Source organism: Chenopodium quinoa, unplaced genomic scaffold (genome assembly GCF_001683475.1).
Source record: "Chenopodium quinoa cultivar QQ74 unplaced genomic scaffold, ASM168347v1, whole genome shotgun sequence".
NCBI lineage: Eukaryota > Viridiplantae > Streptophyta > Magnoliopsida > Caryophyllales > Amaranthaceae > Chenopodium > Chenopodium quinoa.
In genome coordinates, this window is record NW_018743893.1 from 409274 (window position 1) to 429255 (window position 19982).

The 19982-nt window shown below is 35.5% G+C and overlaps 3 protein-coding genes and 1 pseudogene across 3 annotated transcripts; all 4 read right to left on the reverse strand.

Annotated features, from left to right (window-relative positions):
• Positions 1-124: 124 nt before the first annotated feature.
• Positions 125-6486, reverse strand: LOC110686652 (E3 ubiquitin-protein ligase SIS3-like). Its single transcript, XM_021863256.1, has 10 exons — positions 6229-6486; positions 6090-6128; positions 5823-5889; positions 5617-5690; positions 5078-5216; positions 4908-5000; positions 4707-4775; positions 2710-2829; positions 1182-1295; positions 125-964 (listed from the first exon to the last, which is right to left on the reverse strand). Exons 1-10 carry the CDS (start codon positions 6255-6257, stop codon positions 554-556), a joined length of 1155 nt encoding a protein of 384 aa, XP_021718948.1. The 5' UTR covers positions 6258-6486; the 3' UTR covers positions 125-553.
• A 274-nt stretch (positions 6487-6760) lies between these two features.
• LOC110686740 lies at positions 6761-8317 on the reverse strand (annotated as a pseudogene).
• Positions 8318-8867: 550 nt separating this feature from the next.
• On the reverse strand, positions 8868-9965 carry LOC110686741 (glutathione S-transferase T3-like). Its single transcript, XM_021863348.1, has one exon. It carries the CDS (start codon positions 9963-9965, stop codon positions 8868-8870), a length of 1098 nt encoding a protein of 365 aa, XP_021719040.1.
• A 2784-nt stretch (positions 9966-12749) lies between these two features.
• Positions 12750-14911, reverse strand: LOC110686611. Its single transcript, XM_021863211.1, has 5 exons — positions 14525-14911; positions 14151-14396; positions 13762-13843; positions 13213-13427; positions 12750-13086 (listed from the first exon to the last, which is right to left on the reverse strand). Exons 1-5 carry the CDS (start codon positions 14773-14775, stop codon positions 12966-12968), a joined length of 915 nt encoding a protein of 304 aa, XP_021718903.1. The 5' UTR covers positions 14776-14911; the 3' UTR covers positions 12750-12965.
• Between the last annotated feature and the right edge of the window lie 5071 nt (positions 14912-19982).

Genomic DNA, 19982 nt, shown 5'->3' on the forward strand with positions numbered 1-19982 from the left:
ATGAGAGAGTTAATTAGGTTAGTCCAACAAGTTGCGCTTCATTTAATGGTATATGAATAATATGGTTATGTCTTATTGAGGTCTTGGTGGGTCTAAAATAAATAAAAATTTCAAGATGTCAACATGATAAGAGATATGCTGATATATCATTGAAACAATCAAACTCACCTACTGATAATTGCTGTATTGACAACAAAAATATCATAAAGGCATGACATTCACATGAGATAAGATATTCAGAAGGCAAAATGCACTGTAATGGTTTCCTCTTTTGCGTAGAAGGTGCATGCATTAACCTGAATAACTTTCCTTTCAGTTATCCAGGTAAATGAAGCCTGGTTAGCATTATGTACATTTCATTCAATTAACCTCACGGAAAATATAAGTGCCGATTCTGTACTTGGCAAATTCCTGAGACCAAAAGTGAGTTCCTTCACATAGCATTCCCGACTTTATCCTATGAGGCTGCTTAACTTTCATTTTCATCTCTACTATAGGTCCATGCATTTGCAGCTAAGTATACTGCCAAAAATTTTAAGGTGTCTGGAATGCCTTAGTGAGGAGGGGCTGAAGACGGTGCAGCAGCATCATGCTCAGCAGCACAGGGTGAGGGGTTCACACGAGCAAGGCCTGGATTCAGATGCAACCCTCCATTTTCAGCAACTTCCAAGGCATTTTCAGATTCATTACCAGGTCCAGCATTTATAGTCCTTACAGGACGCAGCAAACCATGTAACCTCAAGCGATGACTTTGGCTAGGAGTTTGGGATCTAACATATTGAGTTGCTGTCACAACAGTAGATGAGGGTCGTTCCTGTTCTGAGTCGGCACGAAGATTGGATATTGCACTAAGATCAAGGTTTGGAAATACGGAGCAGCGACACCTAGGACATTTCACATTCAGCCGGAGCCATTGATCTATGCACTCGACATGGAAGTTGTGAGCACAAGGTAAGCCACGAACCTGACCAAAAATTGTAGTTCAGAATAAAGTAAGTATCAAGTACAATAATATGATGATGAGTAATGACTCGTAAAAGGTAGGAACAATAAATTGAGTTGACAATCAGATTATTTACAATATGTATGATACTGCCTAATAAACTACTGCAAATCATAGTATGATAGTGACAACGTAGTAAAACAATCATTTGCAACCGGCGGTACAGAAATATATTTACCTCATTTCCAACGCGGAACTCCTCCAAGCAGATAGGACATTCACTGCAGTCAGTTGGAACAGCTTTCAACATGAACTTCGGCAATTCTTGAATGAGAGCTTCCACTGCTTCCCTCTACATGCAAACAAGGATATTATACATCATTCAGAAATCATATAAAAAATTATCCACCACCATCATCCTCCTCTAAAAGTAAGCACAAGAAAGAAATTTAAAAAAGAGGGGGGGGGGGGGGGGGGGAGAGAGAGAGAGAGAGAGAGAGAGAGAGGAAACAAATGACTAATAAGAGCTAATAAAATACCCATTCTTTCGGTCATTAGAGAGAATGTGGTAGCCAAGACATACACAAGCATGAAAAATAGTACAACCATATGAGATGAAACTAAAGACAGAAATAGGCAAAAAAAAAAAAAAAAATGGGGAGCCAGAATTCAAAGAGAACGAGGAGGTCTTGACCTCAAAAATTGTAATGAATATGGTGGATTACAGTTAATAAAGATCTGGTTATAGATCTGCAAAACTTTTAGTTTCTGCATCATCTCTCTCTCTCTCTCTCTCTCCCACCCTCTTTCTCACACACTCTCTCTCTCTCTCTCACTACTTTTCCTTTCCTCCCCTCCCTCCCTCTCTTTCCATATTCTCTCTGACCAGGTAGAATGGCAGAGTGCAGGAATTGCTAGCCACAAACTGCCTTGATCCACACTGCACTTCATCTAAGTCTTTCAGCTAGCCAGGTGAAGCAAGAAAACTCACGATTGCAAGCATATAGCCTGATGTAGGTCCAGGACTCCAGGGGCTATGCAGATAGCTGAGGGCTTCGATCGATCCAAGAGTTTCACTGCTTAACAAAGGCTAATTGCTATTGGATGATAGGCGCGCTCAGAGTTCCCCATGAAAAGCTTCCATAGATACACTCACTAGCGAAAAGCTGTCATGGAACAACACTAGCTTCATGGCTTGGCAGCATGCCCACACAAAGTCATGGACATCCATTGGTTGGCTCTTTCAAAGGACAATTTTAAGTTCAATTTCAGACATTAGCACATACCAATTTTGGCTATTTAGGTTGTGTAAGGCCTTAGGGTATTTTCGAACTCAAAAATTTTTATCTATAACCTCAAATTAAAGACCTAATGAGTCCATATTCGTGAACTTAGGTTGTTTTAGGCCTTGAGGTATTTTCGAACTCATTGATTTTTGTCTATTACCTCAAACTTCAGGCCTAATGAGTCCATATTCCTGAATTTTAATTATGCATTGGACTTGTACTTGGCAATCTAACCCAACTCTCAATAATAATTCATTATTTATAATCTCAGAAAGTAACTAAAGACAAACCACAATAACTACAGCAGGCAGAATAAAATATTTGAAGCTCTTTAGATATTAAATGGTATTTAAGAGCCAAGTTTAAAAAATAACCAACAGTTATTTTGGAAAACAGATGTCTTTATGAAAACTAAACGTCATAGAAATTTCAACTAGGGATAATTTTCAGGATCTATAATATTTGGAAAATGAATGGTACCTGAGCTGCAGTCAAGTAAAGCCCGGGATGGTATGTAGCAGCATCTTGGCCCATGCCTCTCATCTCTTGCCCAACAACTTCAAATGCCCAATCAGGTATACGTATCATGTCTATCAACACCTGACAAATAAGATATTCGTAAGTTTTTCTACCAGGATGGTGAAGGAAACAAACAACGTAATTTGAGACTCAACAGAAATCAATCAAGCATGCTTATATTTTAAAAAGCACTATTAGAGATTTCACAAAAGCAGGATTGTCGGTCTTTAACACAAAGATCATTAGTAACAATTGCACAATCCATATAGTGTCAGACAAGAAACAGGGTCTTATCATTAATTTCTACACCATCTTCAGGCCGGGGCCAAGCCCTCATCTTGGAAACACTTTTCAGCAGGAAAATAACACCTTTCAACACCATGTTCATTATATCAATAAATTAAGCAAATTTATTTATTGTTTAAGATAAAGGACTAATTTTTTCCAAAAAAAAAAAAAAAAAAAAAAAAAGAAAAAAAGAAAAGAAAAGATAAGGACTAATTTGGCAATAGCTTTTGTAGCAACTTTGAGTTTGTGACAAATCAAGACAACACTAATTCATATATTAGCATTCGACATAGTAGTGGTGATCGTTGAACACTATTGTTTAGACTTTAGAGATACGATAATATTTTGCAAAAAAAACTAAGTTAGTTTGCTTTCAGTGTAGAATTCTTGCAAAAGCTACCAAATCTAGACTTTAGAAACTATAGAGAAGTCATTAATTTAGGTATTGGACTACTTTTAACAGTTGTCAAACATTTATGTTAAACAACTACTTTAACAGCTCATTGAGCCATTATTCATGTGCTTGCCTAGTAAAACAATTACTTTTGCCAAACGGGAACATCATACAGCCCAACATGACATCCAGCCCATAGAGTATGACAAATCGCCAAAATAAATGCTATTTTCCATGCCATCTTGAAGAATATTCTACACCAAACACCACCTCCAAGTAACAACCAAAGACTTGGTAGACGTGTCAACTCAACAGTCACACTCACACACAAACCCAGACTGATCAAATATTACTAAGGCCGAGTTCTCTTCAACTTTTCTAATACAACTTCTTTATATATGAACATCAATCAGGAAAAAGAAAAAAAAGAAAACACACACACACACACACACACACACACACACACACACAATTCTGAGTAGTAAAAATAAGTTTTGATGAATGAAGATCCGTTTTTAACAGTAAAAAATCAGTTCAACAAAATCACTGCTATTATTTTCTCTATTAATCAACAATATATATAATACGGAGTACATAATTAATTTGTAAAGAGTAAAAGAATCATTATAATAATTGACATAAAATACAAGCAAAAATCAGTCATAGTGAGTACTACCTAGTACTAGAAATCAATTTTCAGCAATGAAAATCACAACTGATTGGCAGATATTTGTCTACATCATTAAAAAAAAAAAAAAAACAGTTATAATTGGTAAAAGTTTTATTGATCAACAAAAGTTGGTTTTATTAGCAAAAAGAAGTTCTAATAAAAAAAATAAAGGTTCAGTAGAAATCAATTGAAAAGAACATGGCCTGGAACTAGTGTAGTGCAAAAATGAACATGGTAAAAAACTTGAAAACTACACCAAAAAGGAAACACAAACGTTAGATTAGCCAAAATTAGACAAAAATAAAAGTTAAATGGCTGGATATACTTCATGCAAAGTAGGCTATAATCTCTATATTCATTTTAGTGAACCAGGGAATTAATTGGTGGAGCTAGGTCATATCAAACATGATAACTAAATCCTGGAGATCTTGCAAAAGATGTCTTTATCTACATAAAAAGAGTAATTTCAGCAACGACACAGCAGGTAAAAATAGCAAATTTTAATAAATTTATATTTACTAACAAACCATTTTACCCTTGTCGTTACAGGAAAAAACAAACAACACCCTAATTCAGAGACTATATTAAATAGGAAAAACTGATTACCCTATACTCTGAAACAGGAATTCCTCCCTGATGAGCTCGGAGCATGTGAGCTTGCCTTCGTGATAGCCACTGTTCACAGGGAAGCAGAATGATTATGAAAACTAAAAAGAACGGCTACATTTGAAAATTAAGCAGTATTTTTATTTAATCCAGAACAGCAATGTATCAAAGATGAAAGAATATAGAGACTTTTATCTATACCTTTCCAACACAAAAGAAAGCAATGCAAAATAGTCCTGAATAGCTAAACATCAACCATATCAAGAAACCCCATTTTTGACCTTCTTCAGGCAACTGCACAAATAAGAAGACAACTTAGACTGGTTCATGGATTGCAGGAGAAACAGAAGACATTTGATAAGGTAACCTACACAATCTTTGGCTCTGGTGAACCACAAGGTGCCGATGACAGTCCATCCCCAAAGAAAGGGATAGAGTAACAGAGAGAGGACTGAGAGAACTGCTACTCTACCACAAAAGCGAGCATACCTCTGCTGCCAGCCAAAGTCCCTAATTTTTTTTTTTACCAAGCATTAAAATTTCAAGTTGATGAGCAAACAAAAGTCGTTTACTATGAAATTATGTAGACTTGTAGTGACTCATAAATCAATAAGAGAGCTTCACACAATGACAACAGATTTTAGCAATTAAAGGGGGAAGGGGCAAATAGAAGAGTCCACAGACAAGCATTTTGATGATGAAAAATCAAGCTACTCCATAGTTCCTAACAGTCTTAACTAAGGGAAACTGAGAAACAACTTTTTCCATGTCAATTGCAGCATTTCAACTCTCAACCAAATTGATTCTATCAAAACTATGAATCAAAGACACAAAAAACCAGTTTCATCACAGGTAAAAACGCTGCAAGCACTCGAAAAGATTCTACAAACCAAATAGAAGGAATGCTTACGGTCCCATTCCAGCCGAGAGTCCATTATCCACAAACATCAAAAGTCGAAACACAAAAATAGTAGTGTAATCAACCTGCCCATCAAAAGTTGTAACACATTGAATCATCAAACCATATGCAACCTAGTTCAACCAAAATCGTCGAGGATTCCGGGTAAAAATTACCACAAATCAACAAGCGAACAATAAAATAAAATCAAAACCCACCACAATCCATATGTGCAAAGGGTGTGTACAAAGATGGTATCGTTTCCAGTTAATAGCCACTATAATTCTGAGATCAATGTTGTCAAAGAGCACAATTCTTTAATAATCAAAACCAACATAAATCCCTAAAAAAGCATATAATTTATTAATTGATTACACTATTTATATTGAAGATTAACACAGAAAAACTCAAAATCATTGATCAATTTAGCAATTAAATTCATCCAATAAAAAAAGATTGAACAATATAATCACGTTAAAGGATACACACTAGTGGCGAGCATCGACAGAAAGAATCCATCATACCTACGAAATATGATCGAAAACCAAAATTCATCAAAATTAAACTCGATTTAACAAAAGAAATAACAAAATTGAAGTAGTAATTTCCAGAATAGAGCAGAACCATTTGAAATCGACGCCTCTGATAGCCATTAAAGAGAAATCAAAAACCCTAAATTGGGGATTTCTAAAGTGAATTGAATTGCATTATAAAAAAATCAAAATTCGATTCAAAGAAAAAGGGTATTGAATGTTGATCGAATCGAAAAACAGTAAAGGAGTGCAGCAAAATGAAACGTTCACGCCAAAGTGCAGAAACAGTGATTGAGAGGAAGAGAGAGAGTTTAGGAGAGAGAAAGTGGTTTGTAAGAGCACCATTATTGGTGAAAAAAAAAATGGTTCATGGGTGACTATCACCCTTTCTCTCTCGTCCACATCAACCCAACAAACCATTTACAATATTCACTCTTAACAATAAACACTAAACAATGGTTCATCATCAATACTCCCTACCCCACCTTATTTTATTTTTGTAAATATAATCTTTTTGTTTCATAATTATAATTTATTAACCGATGTCAATGTAATTAATTGACGTATTTAATATTTTAATCGTGATTACTAATTAAGAAATTATCGCGTTTTTTTATCAGCTTTTTAAAAAATTAATTCTTGTGATTAATATTTTTTAAACAACAACGCAGCTAATTTTAATTAACATAAAAAAAAGGAGGTACAAATCGTGATTACAGTTCTACAACTATAATCTAGTACATTTTATTTAAAAAAAAAACACAACTACACATCGTTTTGTAAGATGTCCTTAGGGATAACCATTTGTTGTAAACCTAGTTGCCTAAGTTTTCGTTGTTACCAAATTTATTCCATATATGTTCGACCAAGTCGTTTTTTAGCTGCAAATGAGTCTGTTGATCCTCAATCTCTGTTCTACGAGACAAGTATAAGCCGATATCCACAATACGATCAGTACGGTACTCGGTAGTGTCCTCATTAGCGTTCCCTCCAGCATTCATAAACTCATTGGTATTAACGTTATTTTGATACGTCTCTCGTTCATCTTCAACGATCATATTATGTATTATGATGCAGGCGAGCATGATATTGTGGAGTATGTCGGTATCCCACGCCTAAGACGGCTTTTTAATAATGGCAAAACGAGCTTGAAGGACCCCAAATGCACGTTCAACGTCTTTTCTTGCAGCTTCCTGGTGTTTTGCGAATAAACGATCCTTATGAGTTTGTGGACTCGTAATGGATTTCACAAAAGAAGCCCATCTAGGGTAGATTCCATCAGTAAGATAATACCCATTCGTATAATGATGACCATTGACTACGAAGTTGACAGGAGGTGTCCGACCCTCTAAGACGTCTTCGAACACAGGGGATCGATGAAGCACATTAATATCGTTGCAGCTACCTGGCATCCCAAAAAACGAATGCCATATCCATAGATCTCTGTCCGCAACTGCCTCCAGTATGAGAGTTGCAACTCCTTCTCTTCCTTGATACTGCCCCTTCCATGCGTGTGGACAGTTCTTCCACTCCCAGTGCATACAATCAATGCTACCTATCATGCCAGGAAATCCACGTTCTTCCCCAATACGTAGCAATCTTTCCATATCTGCGATGTTTGGACGGCGTAGGTACTGATCCCCGAACAGGTTGATGACACCTTCTGTAAACTTTTGGAGTGCCAATCGTGAAGTAGCCTCACTTATACGGACATACTTATCACAAGCGTCTGAAGCACACCCGTAAGCTAGTTGTCTAACGGCCGCAGTGCACTTTTGAAGTGGAGACAAACCAAGACGACCTGCCGCATCTCGCCTTTGTTGAAACCAAGGGTCATGTTGGGTCACTGCGTTGAGAAGGCGCTCAAACACATGTTTACGCATTCGAAACCGGCGCCGGAACAAGGAACTTGGATAAACTGGGACTTCCGCGAAATAGTCATTGTATAACCGTGCATGACCTTCTTCGCGTCCCCTATCCTTTCGGGGCTCAATAGATTTTCGTCGGTGTTGCTGAGTGGCAGCCTGAATAATTGGTGGAATGTACTCATGCATTACGTGTTGTATCATAAGACACACTTCATTACGTTGTTGAACTCTAAGCTCCCTTCCCTCATCATCCGAGTTAGATGAAGATGAAGGGGAATCGGTTGAGCTTTCGTTTAAACTATTTGAATTCATTTTGTACGTAAGAAATGTAAGATAGAGTGAGGTTTGCTAATAGTAACTGCAAACGATTTATGTGTTTGTGTGTATACAAAATGAAAGAATGGTGTTTATTTATAGTGAACTAATTTGTAATTCTTCTTCAGAAATAGCTGAATATAAAGAGACAAAGATCACATGAGATATGACAAACAATGAATTACAACCACACAGAAATTGAATGGAGAAGAAGGGTTTCACATGGGCTATGACAAACACTGGATTAGAACCACACAGAAATTGAATGGAGAAGAAGGGTTTCACATGGGCTAACAAAGGGGAAATTAAGATACTGACACAATTATATATAAAGAGACAAATTGATATAATTGAATAAACAGAATAAGATCACATGGGCTATGAAAATGGGAAAGTGGAAAAGATACATTTTATTGATTAATTGATAAAGTACAAACATAAGGAAATGAGTACAAGAGGTTGAACTGGAATTGAAAACTTATCACTACTGAAAATGAAGAACAACAAAGGAATTGAACACACTTAACTACAATAAAAATAAAGGACACTAAGCATCATTATTGAAACGTTGAATATTGTTCCGAAGTATTACTATCATTTCGTCTTCCCATTGCTCTCGGTTTACTTTCTGTTCTAGACGAGATAGTTGCTCCCAGTTGATCCTATATTGCTCTAGCTCAATTTTCCGTTGTTTCCTTGCCTCCTTGCGCTCTTGTATTTCAAGTCTCTTCATTTCTGCTTCGTTTGACACATTCATCGACTCCCCAAAAAGCTGCAATCGAGTGTTGAATGTTTCTAATTCCTTAAATGCTTGACTTGATGGAGCTTTACCCTTCAACCTCGACTTAGCCTTTTTAATACCTTCAGCACGAGCTACTCTCTCATCACCGACACCCACGCTGGTTGGTGTGGTAGGTGAGGAATTGTCACCCTCATCCCGTGTCCTCTTCCCACTACTTCCGCTCCCTACAGACTCATCCGTCAGTGGAGTTGAATGTGGACGTCCCACCGATGGCTTGAATGTTTGTTGGTCCAAGAAAGACCAGAATTTGTCCCACTTCCTTAGTTGGATCCATTCCTCGTAGAAGGTGAATCGTCCGAACGAGTTCTCATGGATTTTGTGGGCCTCTTGGATAACATCATCTTCGTTATAGCCACTTCCCTTTCGCTTTCGGGCCTTATCATAGCTTCCGCACCACTTTAACATGGCTTCAGAGATTCGCATCCACCTTCCCTTCAAACTACTAATAGTTCGTAGGGATATTTCATCTGGATTCGATTCCCTGGCAGCATCGTATGCGTCCAAGACTCTCTTCCAAAATACACCCTTCTTTTGATTTGTGCCGATAATTATGTCGGTGCTGGTGTTCATGTAGCCGGATATAAGAGCCGCAGTTTCTGATCGCGACCAACCTCTATTGTTTGAACCACCAACACGATATTCAGGAGTTGATTGGAGTGGTTGCTGTAACATTTGACTGAAGTTTTGATGGGGAGAAGGAGTTTCATTTCCCTCACCATCATCCTCACATTCTTCATTTGCCTCATCTTCTTCAGATAAGACATTGCTCGATTCCCAAATATTGGGATTCGGTTGTTGTGACGGAAAATAACCAGATGCAGCACCATATTCACCGTAACCCATTGGTATCATGGATGGATGTGGGAAATTTGAACTGCTTTGAGAAAAATTAAAATTTTGAGGGAAATTTGGTGGATTATATGGGAAACTTGACTGGGGTATTTGAGGATAAACTCCAGAAAAATTATGGGGAATATTTGTGGATGTTTGTGAAAAATTTGGGTGAATTGGAGGAAAATTAGCTTGATTCGGGATCATATTTTGACCCATTTTTTTTTTTTTTGCTTTCTATTTGTTTTGGGGTTGGTATTAGCATCCATAATTATAATTTATATTTGGAAAAAATAAAAATTTAATAATAATAATAATAATAATAACAATAATAATAATAATAGAAATAATAATAATAACGATAATAATAACGATAATAATAATAATAATAATAATAATAATAACAACAACGATGATAATAATAATAATAATAACAACGATAATAATAATAATAATAATAATGATAATAATAATAATAATAATAACGATAATAATAAAAATAATAATAATAATAATAACGATAATAATAAAAACAATAATAATAATAATAATATTAATGATAATAATTAAAAATAATAATAACAATAATAATATTAATATTGGTATAAATAATAATAATAATATTGGTAATTATAGAGGGGATTTTTGAAGAGAAAAATATAGTAGAAAAAAATGAATTTTGAAAGTTGAAAAAAATATATCAATATGGGTGTCTATTTATAGAGGGGAAAAAAATAGAGTCGTTGGTAATTTTTTTTTTTTGATTTGTATTTTGTAAAATATATCCGTTGCAAAATTACAACGGATATATTTAAAACAGTGCACACGTGTCAAGCAGCGGCTGGGCCAAGTGGCGCGCTCCCAGCCGCTGATTTCTATTTTTTTTTCTGAGCTACAACAGCAAAACGACGTCGTTTTGCACCATGAAACAGCAAAACGACGTCGTTTTGCTATAATACCAGTCCAAAATATTGGTGGGGCCCACAGCGAATTAATTCATGGAAATGCTTGCTCCTGCAATGGAACCCATGACCACTCAACATGAACCATTAAAGGTTTGCCATTAAGCCACCACTTTATTTGTTTATTCATTGTGAACAATTAAATAGTTCACCCTTAAAGATGCCCTAAGCACTAAGCAGGGGGTTGAACTGACAACTGACTACTGAAGAAGACTGGTGAAGATTAAAAGAAAATGAAAATGGATCATCATTTTTTACTAAATAAAGAAAATTCTAGATTATGGAAATTTTGCTAGCAAAATGGAAGGTCCTAAATTGTAAAACACTTTTATTATGGATGATCCAAAATGAAGAAGAAATTCATATTTGTTAAAATTTGATTTATACTGAGTATAATTTGTAGATATAAGATTGTATCTTAATTTATCTTACTCGCTCGAATTGTCTTGTAAAAAAAAAATAAAAAAAAATAAAATAAAATATTTGTCTTGCTAGCTCGAATTTAGGTACTTCCTCGGTTTTGTAATAATCGCAATCACTTTCCTTTTATATCTGTTTCATAATAATTACAACACTTTTCTTATTTGATAGTGAGGGATAGCTTAAGTGGTTAGAGCTTCCCTCCCGCTCTTAGGAGATCTTGAGATCGATTCTCATCACCTGTATTTATCCTTCTTTGGTAAGGACTAAGGACCCACCCTATAATTTTCCTACTATAGTAACAATTAAATATATCTCCACTAATTATACTTTATATTATAAAATTCTTTTTTTTGTCCCTACCCTATTTTCCTACTATAGTAACAATTAAATATATTTCCACTAATTATACTTTATATGATAAAATTCTTTTTTTTGTCTCTACCCTATAATTTTTCTAAACACCTACTTAAGAAACAAAGAGGTACATATTAAGTATTTCAATTTTTGCTGACTCACGTACGAACAAACGTATGCCTTGTGTATGAATTTTGTGATTCTATTGTTTGTTATCCCTAGAAAGTTATTGTATGTAGGGACTTCTAATTCTATCTCATAATAATCAAATAAAAATAACAACAATATACTTTGTAATTTGTTCTCTATTAATTTTGAGTGGTCACTTTGAGTATACAAATAAGAGCGTATGAGCGGTTTATATTAGCACAAAATAAATTTCAGTTTTTTTTTTAGGGAAATAAATTTTCGTTAGGGATAACTTAGGAACAAAATAACCTTAGGGGTGATTATGTAATTGAAATGAGATTCGTTTTAGTAATTATTTGTTAACTTTTTCATGTGGTCAAACAACCAAAATAAAATGTTTGTATATGGCGGCTTTCAAAGTGGTCTATTTCTAGTTTAGCATTGTCATAGCAGACTTAGCATGTACAAGAGAATTTCTGTAGTAAAAGTCAAGAGGAGAGGAAACCAACAAGCACCCAAGGTAAGTGAGACCTTATGGAAATTAAGAGGAGATTCCTCAAAATTCTATAGTTAAGTCGCCTTCTTACTAATCTACTGATGCGAGACAATTTTCCTATGAAACCTCTGCACTACAAGCTAAAGTGTCAAGCAGGGTCGAATCGAGCCTCTTCAAAGCGCACGCACCTCATAACACTATACCAACTGATGTCACAAACATGGTGAGTTTACTGCAGGAAGTTTCAAATGGCCTGGACTATAACAACTAGCAAGATTAGCAACTATCCAGGCGTCCAGGACATTGGCACGGCCCTTGGCCAGTGCATAGTTCGACAACGTGTTTGCTTAGGCTACTTAAAATGTTTTCATGAGTTCAGCAACATGCACAAGCACTGTATTTGATTCTGAAGAGCAGAGCAATTGACCAAACCTCAGAATCCTTCCTAATTTATTCATTATCACTGCAAAATGCAAATTGCTTAACAACCTGTGCTTGTTAGGGCTATTGCGGTTATACGTATGACTTTGTAAATGTTTCTCATACACCAGAAAGGCAGAAACAAGATTTGTCATACTCATACAGTACTCGATCAGCATTCACCAAGTATGTACAATAGATGTGCAAAAATTGTACGAAGAAATTAGTCTACCTACAGTTAGGTGGATTATAGCACTTATATACGTTTGATGCAGGTTTCTTGTATTCAGGTATACTCTTTTCATCAACAAACCTCACCTCTCCTGGGCTGAAGGAAAGATCCCTATGCCTGAAAATCGAAGTGATAGCAACAATAAGTTATAAATCCTAATGATATTAGACTAAAGCAATAAAATTCTTGCCGTAGAAGTTGTGCATATATGGTCATATGGATTATTGAACATTGTTAGTATACCTACGAAGATCAAGTCCAACTAAGCCAGCTTGTAAAACTGTTAAATTGTCAGAATCTGGGGACACGATGATCACAGTATCTCCGGAGTACTGAGTTTCAAGTATCGACATGAGCTGTGTTACACGTACAAACACATCTTCCACACTCTCGTTAGGGGTTCCATCATCAATAGGAGGCGGCTTTATGTTGGGAGATAGACCATCTGATGCATAAACCTGCTTAAGCACTTCAGCAGTAAACAGAAGAGCACTACATAGCAATTCTGAAATTATTGTCAATTTTCAGAATTTGGTTTGAAGCATTGAGAGTAACATGATATATAGTCGCATTTTGAGCTTAGCTTAAAACTTAATCATATAGTTAGTACTGTAAAACTAATCATGTTAAACTTGAAAATTGACCACAAAATAATTAGAGCTACATTTTCTTGTTACTTAAAACTCAAAAGGACTAGCAACAATGTATAAAGTATAAGCACATAATTTGCCTTAATTATTGCTATCTCATTCAGTATAGACTAAAACTTATTCAAATGGATCATAACCACACCTCTGTAACAGATTCTAGCGCCTTTCCTTCATAAGCCCCTAGCCCGCGAGCATCCAGAAAGCTATACTCAGGCACTATGTGGCTACAACAAAAGCAAAAGAAGAACATCCAAGTCATCTAAAAGGCTAGACATTTACTTACTGACCATCAACTTAATAACCCAAATTTTCTTATAAAAAAGCACATCAATTAGACTATTACTTTATAAATTTCTCTAACATTGATAGAAATTAACAGTCAAAGTCGTCAATAAGTCCATATAAATCAAATTAGAGTAATTTCATGAACTGAACAGTGAAATTATGCTCAATTCATCTTTGATCACACATTATTGAGAACAAATTTGCTCAATTTAATCTCAATTATTAAACTAATTGAATAAAATTTACCTACGATCAATTTTATTAACAGAAGCAATAACCTCAGCAGTTTGGTAAGCTCTTTGAGTAATAGAAGGCCAAATCCAGCAACTCCCATCACAAGCACCCATTTTCTTTAATTCCAAAGAAGCCCTCACTGTCTGTCTCTTCCCATTCTCCGACAATCCGCTATCGACCGATGTTTTCGCAACCGGGTTCGTATTGATCACCCCCAAGCTTTCATACTGTGACTCCCCTGCCCTCACCAGAAAATACCTTCATCAATTCCACAAACCCCAAAAATCATTTTTTTAAACAAATGAAAATTTCCATCTAATTCAATACAAATTACTCAAAATGTACAGATTATTGAAACAAGATTAATGGTACTTAGTTATATGTACCTGTTGTTAAGCCGAAATGGGGGCATTTGGAAGAGTCCTCGGGCATCGGCGGCGGGTGGGGGTAAAATGGGAAATTGGGAGGTGAGGAGAGAGAAAGAAGGGGTAATAGAGAGAGAAAGTGAGGTGAGGAGATGACGGCGGTTGAGATTGCTAGAGTCAGTCGAGGAGAGAGAAGGGATTGGTGGTTGTGGCTGTGGTTGTGGTGGTGGAGGAAGGTTGGGTTTGGAGGTGGATATTGTTACTGACTTCATTTTTTGTGTTTTCAAAAATTGGTTTGAAATTCTGTTTTCTGTTATCTTGGACAAGGTGCTGGTAATTGTGATAGCTGAAAAGTGAAGGGTCAATTTACATCCGACATATTTGATTGTTGTTAATGAACAGTTGTAATGGTAATGATTTTGTAAGTAATTTTACCGAAAAGATTTCATATCAGTGTCTATGGTAATACTATTCTCATTTCAAATACTTTATTTTCTACGCAAATATTCATTATCATCCATTACTATTTTAGAAATGGTATTGTGTAGTCTCAAAGATTTGTGAACAAACACATGTATGTAGGTATTTTTTGACATGGTAATGAGTAATGACCGTAAAAATTTGTTGCAAAATTATATAATGTGTTATCAAGCCTTGGGCTAACCACGTGGTAGTGATGCTGATAGGCACAGTTCTCATCAACTTTAACTTCAGTAAGATGTTATTGTACTGAAAAATCAAATAAATTGCGAAGTATAGTGGATTGATCCTATATTAAGGTCTATGGGATCATATAATTATCAATTTGGTTAATGCAAAAGTTCTTTTGCTTTTGCAGAGCAAATTGCACTTTGGTATTGGTATAAGCGCTTTGGGCCGGACTTTGGGTTGTAGCCTTTGTAGGCATTGATCCAAATATCAAAACGATGTCAGTATCGTTTTAAGTAAGGTGATACAGTTTGGGGCTAGAAAAAGTGTTGTTACTCGTTAGTGCTCATATTGTACTTTATTATTATTTTTTTACGTCACTTGTATTTACGCGGAGTTTTAGGAGAGCTATTTGTTTTAATATTACAAGCTATGAGACACACGCTACGTGTGTACAACATAGATATTTTACTCGTAATATTGTTATTGTAGATTTTTTCAAAAATCGATACTTTCATAAAAACTTTAAATTAAAGATCATATTAAAAAAAAAAATAGATGATAACAATTTACTCAACTTCTTGAACCTTAATCTTAGAAAATATTGTTGATTGTTGAGTTTTTGTATAAGAGATTCAAGACAGAGAAAACATTTATAGTAATATTACGTATATAGCTAAGAAGATGTGTATACTTTTTTCTTTTTAATACATGTTAAGGTTTTTTTTTTTTTTTTTTTTTTGGAAGGAACTATATTGGTGTTAATTTTCTTAATTTTAATAAAAGTATGTACGATTATCTTTTAACAAAGGTTTTTTTTTTTTTTTTTTTTTTTTTTTTGGGAATCTTTTAGCAAAGTAAAACATGGATCTTTTCAATAATAAAAAAAGATGAACGTGGTTTTAGGGTTGGTTTTTTTTTTTGATAATAATATTGGTTTGAGGGTAGTTAGTTAGTTTTATTTTTATTTTTTATTATAAGGAACAGATGTTTTTTATTTTATATATTTTTTTTTGAGCAGTTATGAACATTTACAAAAAATGAATAGTAATTTAGCAAATTGAGAAGGGCATTTTGAGAAAAAGGTAAATTTATCAACCAAGATGTCCTTTCTCTTTATATAGTACTACAGATATTGTACAAGTGGGAGCAAATAGGTGATTAATTTATATTGATAAAAGTATAATGTGAACCATAAAAAAGATCGTATGTAAAAGAGAATGATTTTTTTAATCATATATATAGGGACCATGAAAGATAGAGAAATGATAAAATAATTTGGGTTGGGTTTAGAGAAGAGAGAAAAATATTAAAATATAGTACAAAGTTACCAAATATAGAAGTGATGCATTTAAAAACAACACCCAAATAAGCTAAGGCAAGTGATGCATAAAAAACGGAGGGAGTATGTGTATTTATTTACTCCGTATGATAGAACAGAAAAAGTGATGTTAGTAAATTCAACAACATAAATTTAAAATAGGGAGCTACAATGAGATTTTTTTTTTCCTGCTCCGTTTAGTTATGTTTGATATAAAATAATTTTAATGAAAAAGTAGTTTTCATGGAAAAAATAATTTCAAGGAGAACCAAGATTACAAATTAGTTTTCCTTTGTTTGGATCCTTGCAAAAAAAAAAAAAATAAAGAAATTAAATATAGGAGGCAATGTGTAGTAATAAAAAAACTGAATCGCTATTCGTCGTTCGCAAATTACTGGGTGACGTTCACATTTTTAATTGAAATGACTTTTTTGCCCTTGTGAGTATTTTATCTATTTAAGGGTCCACCATGGGTAAATTTAGTTACCGACAACATTAAAAACATTACCGAGCCCACCACTTGTGTTAAAAAAATACCGAGCATTAAAAAATCCCGGTTCCACCATTGTACGGCAATCCCGAGGAATTTTAAAATCCCGGGGCAGAAAAGGAAAGTGTACGGAGTGGTGTTTTACGATGGACGACGACAACGTTCACACGCCGGAGGATTTGACGGAAGAATCTGTAAGTATTGCGGAATTTTTTTTTTTGAATATAGGACATCCGCCCTTTATTTCCGGAAATCTGGGGGAGATCCGCCCAAAATTTCCGGATGTCCCCCAGTACATCCGGAAATTTTATCCGGATGTGAACATCCGCCTGAAATTTCCGGATGTATTGGGGGACATCCGGATATTTTGGGCGGATCTCCCCCAGATTTCCGAAAATAAAGGGCGGATGTCTTTTTTTTTTTTTTTTTTTTTGTTTTTTTTACGTAATTGTTATTGTTATTATTATTATTATTATTATTATGGTTATTAATATTAGTTTTGTTAATTTTGTAAATTTTTGTTATGATTATGATTATTATTAATATTATTACTACTATTATTACTACTATTGTTGTTATTATTATTATATTAGTTATTATATGTTAATGTTACGTAGTTACTGTTGTTATTATTAGTAGTATTATTATTGTTATTGTTATTATTATTATCATTAGTATTATTATTGTTATTTTTATTATTATTGTTATTGTAATTGTTATTGTTATTATTATTATTATTATTATTATTATTATTATTATTATTATTATTATTATTACTACTACTATTAATACTATTAATATTATTATTGTTATTTTTATTATTATTATGATTATTTGTATTATTATTGTTATTATTATTGTTATTATTATTGTTAAATTTAAAATACTAATCCTTGTGTGTTTTATTTGTTTGTGTTGTTATTTTGTTAGGATTCGGAGGTTGAAGACGACGGTGACGTTGTGAATTACAGTGCACATTTTGTGACAGACACGGTTTTTCTAACGTTTGACGATGCAGTTACATGGGCGGATGCTGTTGCAATAAATCTGGGATTTATTTTGGTGAAAGCGTCTTTCAATAAACAGAGGGATGGTCGACCAGTTCGATATTTAAGATGTGACCGGGGACGCAGGAGTAAGCCGAGAGATCTTGAGAACGCAATTCGGAAGGACACCAAAACCAAGGGCATTAGTTGTCCTTTCTACATCAAGATATGTTATGAGTTCGTCACCAATACTTGGTTTATCCGGGCGAAAGATGATGTAACTGGGACCCACAACCATCCAATGATTGCGTATCCAGAGGGTCATCGTAAAATTAGTGGGTTGAGCCCGAATGCGAAGCAGGTTGTGCGTGACATGACGAAGTCAAAGGTTGCACCGCGTAACATCATGGCGACTATTGCGGAGCAATTTCCTGATGATCATCCAAACATCAGACACATCTACAACTGCCGGAATGACTTCAGAGAGGAGATGTCTGATGGGAGAGGAGTTGTTCAGCAATTTCTACATTTGGCGAGACAGAGTCAGTATGTTTACTGGGTCATGTCCGATGATGAAGGTGTTTTACAGCACGCCTTTATGGCGCATCCAGTCATGGTAGACATCCTACGGACGTACCCCTATGTGATCGGTATGGATTCCACTTACAAGACTAACCGATACGGGATGCCGTTTTTTGAGATAGTTAGCGTGACACCGACAAATCAGAATTTTCTCGTCGCTTACGTGTTCATGCGCAACGAGAGCACGGCAAGCTATCGATGGGTTTTGCAGAGGTTGAGAGATGTGATTGGGTATAATAAGGAGTCGTCGGTTTTCCTAACAGACCGTGAGCTTGGGCTATGTGCTGCATTGAGGGAAGTGTTTCCAGGAACCTCGCACTTACTTTGTCGATGGCACATTAACAAAGATGTGGAGGCTCGGGTCACTGCTATGTTCAAAAGCAAGAAAATCGGTGCGTCTTTAAAAAACGGAAAATGGAAACGTATCATGGACGCTGCAACCGAGGAAGATTATGAGGCTGCTGTAGAAAATATGAAAGATAAGTGGGCAAGTTTTCCAGCAGTGATACAATATGTAGAGAACACATGGCTTTGTCATAAAACGAAGTTCGTGACATTTTGGACAAACCAAGTTCTACATTATGGCAACACCAGCACTTGCAGAGTTGAGAGCCAACATTCGGCCGTGAAGATGTGGTTTGATTCCTCGACAGGTTTGGTGTTTGCTTATTGTACTTCATGTATGTAGTTTTATTTAGGAATTTCAGTTACAAATCATAACTGTTTTTCTTTGTAATGTGCAGGTTCTTTGGATACCGTATGGGTTCGAGTTCATAGCCACATTGGTAATCAAATCATCGCAATTCGTAATGGTTTGGAGGCATCTAGGTCGAAGATAGGTCAAAAGTACCGACAGTTGCCACTGTCACGTATAAACGGGAAGGTGTCTCAGCATTGTTTGAAGGTTCTCGATGAGGAGACAAGGAGGATGAGGGAGCTGAGTTGTCAAGTGCACGAACGATGTGGATGTGCAATGCGTGTGACCCACGAGTTGCCCTGTGCATGCTAGATACATGATTCTCTAGCTGCTGGGACAAGATTGTACATAAGGCAAATTCACCCGTTTTGGAGGACCTTGGTTATTGGTTCTGGAGACGGTGGGACGATGCCTGGCAATGACTCGACCGAGGATGCCGCACATTTTCGTTCTCTGATGGAGGAGGTGTTTGATAGTGATCCTGCTGTTCTTCGAAACGTGTCTCGCATCATTGAAGAGGAGCTGCATCCGGATCATTCCGATCTCAGAGAGCCTGCTGTAAACCACCGAGTTCGTGGTCGACCAAGAAACAATGATACAAGACGTGATCGTTCTTATTTTGAACATGTAAACCGCCAACTGAACACGGCGCACGACAAACAGGTACGATTGAGTGTTGTGTTTTTCACATAAATCAGCGTTCACTAAACTATTAACTGAAACCTACATTTGTGCAGGAGATGTAAACGACATTA

Bases quoted from the DNA above. Each gene is read 5' to 3' on its own strand.
- LOC110686741 (XM_021863348.1), bottom strand. From the start codon at position 9,965: ATGGGTTACGGTGAATATGGTGCTGCATCTGGTTATTTTCCGTCACAA.
- LOC110686652 (XM_021863256.1), bottom strand. From the start codon at position 6,257: ATGGCTATCAGAGGCGTCGATTTCAAATG. The intron at 4,776-4,907 runs GTATAGATAAAA...CCCTGTGAACAG, and splicing joins CTTTCTTTTGTGTTGGAAAG to TGGCTATCACGAAGGCAAGC. The intron at 965-1,181 runs GTAAATATATTT...ATTTTTGGTCAG, and splicing joins AGTTCCGCGTTGGAAATGAG to GTTCGTGGCTTACCTTGTGC.
- LOC110686611 (XM_021863211.1), bottom strand. From the start codon at position 14,775: ATGAAGTCAGTAACAATATCCACCTCCAAACCCAACCTTCCTCCACCA. The intron at 14,397-14,524 runs GTACATATAACT...GAATTGATGAAG, and splicing joins CCATTTCGGCTTAACAACAG to GTATTTTCTGGTGAGGGCAG. The intron at 13,087-13,212 runs GTATACTAACAA...TTCGATTTTCAG, and splicing joins GTTGGACTTGATCTTCGTAG to GCATAGGGATCTTTCCTTCA.